The sequence below is a fragment of the Physeter macrocephalus genome, chromosome 13, assembly GCF_002837175.3.
Source record: "Physeter macrocephalus isolate SW-GA chromosome 13, ASM283717v5, whole genome shotgun sequence".
In the NCBI taxonomy this organism is placed as follows: Eukaryota; Metazoa; Chordata; class Mammalia; order Artiodactyla; family Physeteridae; genus Physeter; species Physeter macrocephalus.
Window position 1 is genome coordinate 52,469,382 of NC_041226.1, and position 10,373 is coordinate 52,479,754.

General features: G+C 39.6%; 1 protein-coding gene across 3 annotated transcripts in view; it reads left to right on the forward strand.

The window, feature by feature from the left end:
* The window catches only part of SLAIN1 (SLAIN motif family member 1), a 57,067-nt gene extending 48,332 nt beyond the window's left edge, over positions 1-8,735 (forward strand). Inside the window, exons 7-8 of one of the 3 annotated variants that reach the window (XM_024123256.1) lie at positions 6,147-6,429; positions 7,746-8,735. In XM_024123256.1, the coding sequence (XP_023979024.1) occupies positions 6,147-6,429; positions 7,746-7,821 (359 nt within the window). In that variant the 3' untranslated portion in view covers positions 7,822-8,735. The remainder of the gene's footprint in view (positions 1-6,146; positions 6,430-7,745) is intronic. The other 2 variants (XM_007117840.3, XM_007117841.3) reach the window with 2 other exon arrangements.
* The last annotated feature ends 1,638 nt before the right edge of the window (positions 8,736-10,373 follow it).

A 10,373-nucleotide genomic window follows, 5' to 3' on the forward strand; every position in this document is an offset into this window, starting at 1 on the left:
GGTACGCGGGCCTCTCACTGTTGTGGCCTCTTCCGTTGCGGAGCACAGGCTCCGGACGCGCAGGCTCAGCGGCCGTGGCTCACGGGCCCAGCCGCTCCACGGCATGTGGGATCTTCCCGGACCGGGGCACGAACCCGCGTCCCCTGAATCAGCAGGCGGACTCCCAACCACTGCACCACCAGGGAAGCCCTCTCATTGACTTTTATTCCTAAGCATTGTAAGAGAATATTCTTTATATATTCTAAGTGTGTATCATGAAGATTCCTAGTTCTGGACCGTTCTACTTTCTGGAGTGAACAAAGGTGGGATAGAGAAAGTTGGAGAGGCAGCCTGATATAGAAGGAAGACACTGGGTTAGTAGTCAAAAACTTGAGTTTGGGTGTTTTTTTAAAATTTATTTTATTTATTTTTGGCTGCTTTGGGTCTTCGTTGCCGTGCGCTGGCTTTCTCTAGCTGCGGTGAGCGGGAGCTACTCTTCCTTCCGGTGCGCGGGCTTCTCATTGTGGTGGCTTCTCCTGTTGCGGAGCACAGGCTCTAGGCATTCGGGCTTCAGTAGTTGTGGCTCGCGGGCTCTAGACTGCAGGCTCAGTAGTTGTGGCGCACGGGCTTAGTTGCTTCACGGCGTGTGGGATCTTCCCGGACCAGGGCTCGAACCTGTGTCCTCTGTACTGGCAGGCGGATTCTTAACCACTGTGCCACCAGGGAAGTCCCTGGGTCTTTTCTTAATCATAAGTTCATAGGAAAGCTACATGTCCTTTCTGATTCTTGTTTTCTCATTTGTAAAATTAGGATTGTGTCTATTGATCTTAACTAGTTTCTTTTTGTTATTTTTTTAAACTCAAGGGTGGTTATCTATCTTGTGTGTAGGAGAATTAATTGGAGTAATAGGAGTATCTCCTTGAATAGCTATTCTGTAACTTCATTTCAAATGATTTTGAAATTTTATTGAATCTGTAGATAAATTTTAGAATTGGTATTAGTTTTAGAACAATATTAGTTTTCTAATGCATTAACATGGAACATTCTTTCATTTATTTAGATCATCTTGTCTCTCAAAATTTTGTAGCTTTCTATATAGAGGTTAATACATCTATAATTTATTCCTAAGTATTTTATTTTTAAAATGTTTTTTATAAATAGTATCTTTTTCAAATTTTAGTTTCTACTAGTTTGCTGGTATTTAGAAATACGATTGATTTTTGTATTTTGATGTATTCAGCAGCTTTGCTAATAACTTCATTTATCCTAATAGTTATAAATTTGGAATATACCCATAACATAATGCATCTGAACACCAATGCACATTCAAGAATGTTCGTAAAACCCCAAGCTTAGAAATAACCAAGCTTTTCATCATCAGGAGAATGGATTTTGACATTCATTCAATGGAATACCCATAGCAATGCAAATATGGATGAATCTCAAAAACATAATATTGAGTCAAAGAAGCCAAAGAAGAGAACATACTATATAATTCCATTTACCTGAAGTTCAACGTAGGAATAACTAGTCTGTGGTGATAAAAGTGCAAATAAGTCACTTTGGGGGACTACTGACGGGGAAGAGGGTATGTGAGAGCCTGCTGAGGTGCTGGCAGCGTTTCACGTCTTGCTGTGGATATGGTTACACGCGTGTGTTCACTTCAAAATTTCATTCCGCTCTAGGCTTAACATTTAGGTACTTTACGTATATTGTGTTTCAGAAGAAATTGGGCCAAATTCACCTGTTGAGTTTTTAAAAAAAATTAAGACTGTTTTTGAGCAGTTTGAGGTTTACAAAAGAATTGAGCGAGAAGTACAGAGGTTCCCATATATCCCCGCATGTCCCCCTTCACCTCCTCCAGTTTCCTCTGTTATTAACTTCTTGCATTTGTGGGGTATGTTTGTTACAGTTGATAAGCCAAGATGCTGGAACATTCACAGTTAGAAGCTACTAAATTAAGGAATTGTAGAATTGGTTGGAAAGGATCTTAGAGATGATTTGCCAGCCAACACAAGTTTACTGTGTCTCTAAAGCTAGATGGAAACAGAACTAGAGCAGAATCTTACAGACCTCATTTTTCATCGAATTTTTTGGCTACTGTACACATACATCAGCATTCCTATATATAGATTTCACCTAATGTATACTTGAACAAAACTAATTTAAGGAAATATTTTCAAGAGATATTAAATAAAACCATAGACCTTTTTTTGTCTTTCTCCTCACTTTTTATCAAAGAGATATCTATTGTATCTTCTGTGCTTAAGTTCAAAATCAGTTAAACTGTTTTAGAAAACAGGGTCTGTTTGTGTTAAACGCATCACAAGTGTACTAGGCAGCAGAGGCTAGAGTGGTTAGTAAACAACAGGTAACGTTGTATGTATAAGAAGTTTATGTTAAATTTGTGATTCAGTTGTTTCCTTGGAGAAAAGGATTTATAAAATTTAATTTCTGCCAAACAGTTCATTGTTTTCTAATGTGAAATAGTGCACAGTGATGGGCCAGTATATTGATGAAGTTCTTAAGGGTTCTTACCCAGAGAGCTCCCTCCATTTCACAGATTCTGCTGCTGTTATCCAGGCAGTACTTGCTGAGTGGTTACTCAGCCATTGTAAGGCTTTATGTGGATTAACTCATTTAATTTTCCCACCAACCCTATGAGAGAAATGTCATGATGAAAATTATTTGAGAAATATGTCTGTAATAAGCCGTGCCTACCAATGCCACCTGTCTTCCCTTCTATAATTACTATAATTGCTGCTATTAAATTGTCCCCTTGTTTCATCCTCATGAAACCATCCCCAGTGCAACCATCAAGAAATCCTAATGTCTTCCAAGCAAGCAAGCAAGCAAGCAAGAAATCCTGTGAGAACTCAGAGATGCTCAAATTTGTTAAAGGAAGGAAGGTTGTTGTTCCAGCTGTGGCTTCTAAATATAGTCAGGCACTCAGAAATGCTGCTGATCAACAGAGAAGGGGACGCTTGTCAGGAAGTAGAATTCTCCAATACTAAATGGGTACGCGGGCCTCTCACTGTTGTGGCCTCTTCCGTTGCGGAGCACAGGCTCCGGACGCGCAGGCTCAGCGGCCGTGGCTCACGGGCCCAGCCGCTCCACGGCATGTGGGATCTTCCCGGACCGGGGCACGAACCCGCGTCCCCTGAATCAGCAGGCGGACTCCCAACCACTGCACCACCAGGGAAGCCCTCTCATTGACTTTTATTCCTAAGCATTGTAAGAGAATATTCTTTATATATTCTAAGTGTGTATCATGAAGATTCCTAGTTCTGGACCGTTCTACTTTCTGGAGTGAACAAAGGTGGGATAGAGAAAGTTGGAGAGGCAGCCTGATATAGAAGGAAGACACTGGGTTAGTAGTCAAAAACTTGAGTTTGGGTGTTTTTTTAAAATTTATTTTATTTATTTTTGGCTGCTTTGGGTCTTCGTTGCCGTGCGCTGGCTTTCTCTAGCTGCGGTGAGCGGGAGCTACTCTTCCTTCCGGTGCGCGGGCTTCTCATTGCGGTGGCTTCTCCTGTTGCGGAGCACAGGCTCTAGGCATTCGGGCTTCAGTAGTTGTGGCTCGCGGGCTCTAGACTGCAGGCTCAGTAGTTGTGGCGCACGGGCTTAGTTGCTTCACGGCGTGTGGGATCTTCCCGGACCAGGGCTCGAACCTGTGTCCTCTGTACTGGCAGGCGGATTCTTAACCACTGTGCCACCAGGGAAGTCCCTGGGTCTTTTCTTAATCATAAGTTCATAGGAAAGCTACATGTCCTTTCTGATTCTTGTTTTCTCATTTGTAAAATTAGGATTGTGTCTATTGATCTTAACTAGTTTCTTTTTGTTATTTTTTTAAACTCAAGGGTGGTTATCTATCTTGTGTGTAGGAGAATTAATTGGAGTAATAGGAGTATCTCCTTGAATAGCTATTCTGTAACTTCATTTCAAATGATTTTGAAATTTTATTGAATCTGTAGATAAATTTTAGAATTGGTATTAGTTTTAGAACAATATTAGTTTTCTAATGCATTAACATGGAACATTCTTTCATTTATTTAGATCATCTTGTCTCTCAAAGTTTTGTAGCTTTCTATATAGAGGTTAATACATCTATAATTTATTCCTAAGTATTTTATTTTTAAAATGTTTTTTATAAATAGTATCTTTTTCAAATTTTAGTTTCTACTAGTTTGCTGGTATTTAGAAATACGATTGATTTTTGTATTTTGATGTATTCAGCAGCTTTGCTAATAACTTCATTTATCCTAATAGTTATAAATTTGGAATATACCCATAACATAATGCATCTGAACACCAATGCACATTCAAGAATGTTCGTAAAACCCCAAGCTTAGAAATAACCAAGCTTTTCATCATCAGGAGAATGGATTTTGACATTCATTCAATGGAATACCCATAGCAATGCAAATATGGATGAATCTCAAAAACATAATATTGAGTCAAAGAAGCCAAAGAAGAGAACATACTATATAATTCCATTTACCTGAAGTTCAACGTAGGAATAACTAGTCTGTGGTGATAAAAGTGCAAATAAGTCACTTTGGGGGACTACTGACGGGGAGAGGGTATGTGAGAGCCTGCTGAGGTGCTGGCAGCGTTTCACGTCTTGCTGTGGATATGGTTACACGCGTGTGTTCACTTCAAAATTTCATTCCGCTCTAGGCTTAACATTTAGGTACTTTACGTATATTGTGTTTCAGAAGAAATTGGGCCAAATTCACCTGTTGAGTTTTTAAAAAAAATTAAGACTGTTTTTGAGCAGTTTGAGGTTTACAAAAGAATTGAGCGAGAAGTACAGAGGTTCCCATATATCCCCGCATGTCCCCCTTCACCTCCTCCAGTTTCCTCTGTTATTAACTTCTTGCATTTGTGGGGTATGTTTGTTACAGTTGATAAGCCAAGATGCTGGAACATTCACAGTTAGAAGCTACTAAATTAAGGAATTGTAGAATTGGTTGGAAAGGATCTTAGAGATGATTTGCCAGCCAACGCAAGTTTACTGTGTCTCTAAAGCTAGATGGAAACAGAACTAGAGCAGAATCTTACAGACCTCATTTTTCATCGAATTTTTTGGCTACTGTACACATACATCAGCATTCCTATATATAGATTTCACCTAATGTATACTTGAACAAAACTAATTTAAGGAAATATTTTCAAGAGATATTAAATAAAACCATAGACCTTTTTTTGTCTTTCTCCTCACTTTTTATCAAAGAGATATCTATTGTATCTTCTGTGCTTAAGTTCAAAATCAGTTAAACTGTTTTAGAAAACAGGGTCTGTTTGTGTTAACCGCATCACAAGTGTACTAGGCAGCAGAGGCTAGAGTGGTTAGTAAACAACAGGTAACGTTGTATGTATAAGAAGTTTATGTTAAATTTGTGATTCAGTTGTTTCCTTGGAGAAAAGGATTTATAAAATTTAATTTCTGCCAAACAGTTCATTGTTTTCTAATGTGAAATAGTGCACAGTGATGGGCCAGTATATTGATGAAGTTCTTAAGGGTTCTTACCCAGAGAGCTCCCTCCATTTCACAGATTCTGCTGCTGTTATCCAGGCAGTACTTGCTGAGTGGTTACTCAGCCATTGTAAGGCTTTATGTGGATTAACTCATTTAATTTTCCCACCAACCCTATGAGAGAAATGTCATGATGAAAATTATTTGAGAAATATGTCTGTAATAAGCTGTGCCTACCAATGCCACCTGTCTTCCCTTCTATAATTACTATAATTGCTGCTATTAAATTGTCCCCTTGTTTCATCCTCATGAAACCATCCCCAGTGCAACCATCAAGAAATCCTAATGTCTTCCAAGCAAACAAGCAAGCAAGCAAGAAATCCTGTGAGAACTCAGAGATGCTCAAATTTGTTAAAGGAAGGAAGGTTGTTGTTCCAGCTGTGGCTTCTAAATATAGTCAGGCACTCAGAAATGCTGCTGATCGACAGAGAAGGGGACGCTTGTCAGGAAGTAGAATTCGCCAATACTAAATGCAGTCTGGAACTCGTATGTCATTTATCTACATGCATATACGTTGATAAATTTCTTTATATGTAAAACCTTTTCAACAGTATCAGCTTCTTCGAACGTAACACACGTGTAGATAGTGGTAGGCGTTCTCCCATGTGAGTGTCCTTTGTTCTTCTAGTTCCGTCACCAGGGCAGCTTCAACACAGAATCCACAGCGTGGGACATTTCCCAGTGTCTGTCCGGCAGCCTCTTAAAGCCACAGCCTACGTGAGTCCAACCGTTCAAGGCAGCAGTAACATGCCTTTATCCAACGGCTTACAGTTATACTCCAACACGGGGATCCCTGCCCCCAACAAAGCTGCAGCTTCTGGGATAATGGGCCGCAGCGCACTCCCAAGACCTTCATTGGCAATAAATGGGAGTAACCTGCCTCGAAGCAAAATTGCACAGCCTGTCAGAAGGTAAGAACCTTTGCTCGTTCGTCTGCATGGCCTCGTTTGCAGTCTGCAAGTAGAAGCTGCTCCGGGAACCATCCTGACTTTTCCTTTGTCTATAACCCTGGTAGGTCACTCTGCCCCTTCTGGCCTGACTCGGGACCTCCTGCCTCTGGGTTCAATACCTTTTTAATCAATTTTTAATCAAAATGGGCAAAAATGTCGTTAGGCACATGCACATACACACCCTCCCCCAACAGTCATGATTTTAAAAGCATCTTAGTGATATTTAACTGGGGCTTTATTAGCTTATGTTGGTGTAAGTTTGGTATGTTCCAGGTAGAATTTTTTTTTTTTTTTCTTTCAAAATTCCAGCCTGCTTGCAGGGCACCCGTTGGATGATCTTATGGTTGTGACATGCCCTTCTTGAACTGGATCTCCTAGAGTGTCTTATGGTTAACAACAATTCCATAAAAGCGAGTTGAGGACAGCGTAGAAGATGAGAAAATGGAGGCAGTAAATCAACTCTTACAGGAAATTAGGATTTGGAGGAGAGGGAGGGAACCATGGTAAAAGTGTGAAAAGGATGTGAGGACAAGTAATTTTTTCTTTATGCATCGGGTAGCTATACTTTTTATTTTCTGATAAATAGGTGCTCAGATCAAAAACAAATTCAGAAACTATTGTAAAACAAACACAGGAAAGTAATCCTACTATCCAGACAGAAATCATTTTGGTGCACGTTTGTTCAATGCCGGGCTGTGTTGCATTTGTGACTGAATAGAATCACATAATCTGATGTATGTAGGTCATTGTGGACAGTCCATTTATCCTCGGATATATGTCTTCAAACTAACCTCTTGGAAGGGCCGTCACTGCCAGACAATGAGAGGGTCTGTTTCCAGAAACTTATGCAAACATTGGGTATTATCATTCTTTTTAAATTCTCTGCCGATATAATAGGCAAATCTTTGATTATTTGTAAGACAGAAAAACATGAAGAAATTTTCAATTTGTATTCAGTGAAGTAACCACTTATGTTTTTAGGCCATTTTTCTCCTGAGTTTATCTGTTTCTGATTTTAAAATATTCTTTATACACTAAGGATATTGATCATTTTCCACTTAGGTTGCAAATCTGCTTGTGCACATACAACATGCATGGCAACGTGCCAAGAACTGGGCTTTCCATCAGATGAGCATGTTGAAGGCCCAGAAATACAAGGCACACTTGGGAAGGTGCCAGCACGTTGTCACTGCTGGAGTGGCGAAGAGTAGATCAAAGTAAGTGATGGGACTCGTGGGATTACTTACAAGCCGTGTCCTTTTTGCATTCCTTTATAGTTTCCTTCAGCCTCCAAAGCCTCTGTCTTCACTCAGCACTCTGAGGGATGGAAACTGGAGAGATGGTTGCTACTGATGCAGTTCTATGTACGTTTGAACAGCTGGAAAGAAGTGGAAAATGAGGGTCGTGTTACCTAGCTGGCTGGGTAACAGCGGATGTCGGGATATTCTTTCCCTTCTGCGTTTTAACATATTCGCTGCATTGTTTTTCAATGGACCAATCACCAGAGACTAATTATTGCACTTAAATATTTGCCTGAGATACTGCAGCGTTCACAAATCCGTGGTTGCAGTATTGTGACACTTAGAGCTAGGAAGTTTTTGTAGAACTGATATGTACCTGAATCCTTTTTGAGAGAATTGAGATGTATCCATAATGCTTTCTTTGCCATCTGAGTTTCTTAAAGTAACTTGTTCAATTTACTTACTTACATGTTCTAAACATCTTCCCATTACATGTTCTGTATTTTAATACACTGCATCTTTACAGCCAGGTTCTATAATGTATGCTTTGAAATTTACTTTTTTATAGTTTACAGGAATTTTATTTTTTGTGCCTATTTCTTTTTACACCTACGTGAACCACTGTGGAACAACTTAAATTTTGTGCCATAAAAATATTTTTGTGGTAAGGTACTATTTTTTTAGCTCTAGGGATATATCGGCAAAAATCCATCATGACAATTTGAGAGACATAATTTTATGTTGAATGAGCACAATGTAATCTGAAGCATTGAGCACTGAGACAGCCAGACAACAGAGTGAAATGGTCTTGTCATTTTCATTGTTAATTTATTGTCATACGTGGGTTTCATATTTATAATGGCATCACAAGCTCATTGCACTTAATACCTGCAATGTTTGCTACTGTACTACAATTGATTTTCAATACTTTTACAGAAGATGAAACTGTAACATTTTATTAATAATGCTTCTGGAAATGAACGCATTTTAAAGCAAATAAATCTTTTTGATAGACCTTTTACAAAATCCATTTGCACTAATGAATGCTTTCTTATGGTATATGACTTAATATTTGTTACTGTGTACACTGCTGTTTTGGAATGTTCAGAAATAAAAAGACTATTTCAGCAATATCAGGTCACGCATGAATGTGCAGCATAAACAGTACGAATACCACGCCTACGTGTCACCACGATTGTGAAAGTACTGTCATTGTTAATGCTCCTGTACAGGGCATTTATTCCTGAGGCGGGTGGGCAGAATATTCGCATTAGTAAACAATTCTCTCTCTCTAAAATGCTTGGGGGGCTTCCCTGGTGGCGCAGTGGTTGGGAGTCCGCCTGCCGATGCAGGGGACGCGGGTTCGTGCCCCGGTCCGGGAAGATCCCACATGCCGCGGAGCGGCTGGGCCCGTGAGCCACGGCCGCTGAGCCTGCGCGTCCGGAGCCTGTGCTCCACAACGGGAGAGGCCACAGCAGTGAGAGGCCCGCGTACCGCAAAAAAAACAATAAATAAATAAATAAAAATAAAATAAAATGCTTGGGATGAGAGATGTGAGGTTTTAGTTCTGCAGTGGGGTTTGGGTACCACTTAGGATGGTCACTAGAACCCAAGGAGCCTCTTGCCCAGAAACCCATTTGTGGATGAATACTGTCCGTGGAGATTCCAATATTTTATGGGGGTTGAACTTGAAGTATTTCTTTTCTCAGTGTCAGTAAAATAGCAAAGTATTATCATTAGTCTACACGATATTTGATGTACATTGGAAAACTTTTCACCTGAAGTTGCTATGGAAAGGTTAGGTAAAAGGTTTCAATGTTAAGTTTTGAAACAGAGTTCTCCCGAAGGTCATTAGAGATTTTTATTTTTAAGAAGTGTGCCTTTCTACATAGTTCCATGGGGAACTAAAAGACTGGCTTTTAATTAGCCTGTCCTTTAAATGAAATGTGGGCTAGAGGAGGTGAGGTGTCAAAGGAGAAGTGATATTTATTGAGCACTTTGTTAGTGACAAGGACTGTGCTAGAAATTTTTTATATATTTGTCTAATTTTTAACAATCACCTCCTATTACCACCCTTTAAAGACCCTGAGCCCAAGGGATGTGACATTAACCTAGTGTAAACTTCTAGCTAGTAAATAGTGAAGCTGATTTTTGAATCCAGTGTATCTGATCTCAAAAGTCTGTTTTTGCCACTACTGTGCTCTTCCTATGAACATATGTAGTTCAGTTAGTACATTTTAAAAAAATGAGTTTATATTCTGCTGGGAAGACGAAAGGATTCAACTCATTTGCAAATCAAGTATTTCATTTATATTCAAAAAAGTCTGTTCAGTCCTTGGAATAAAAACCAAAGATCCCTGTATCTTGGAATTTACATTCTAGTTAGGAGAGAGACAGTAAACCACATACAAGTAAGTAAATCACAGTACATTAGGTCTTAAGTGCTATGGCAGAAAAAGAAAAGGAGACGAAATAAGGGGGGGGAGGTGAGAAAATGGAGATGGGGAGAGATCACAGTATTAAGTAGGGTCATCTGGGTAGGTCTCACTAAGAAGGTGACACCTGAACAAAGACAAAATGGTGTTGGTGATTATTTTCACAGTTCTCCCCTGGATGGTATGTAACATTTATTCTAGATGCACAGGAGAGAATTTAATATATTGC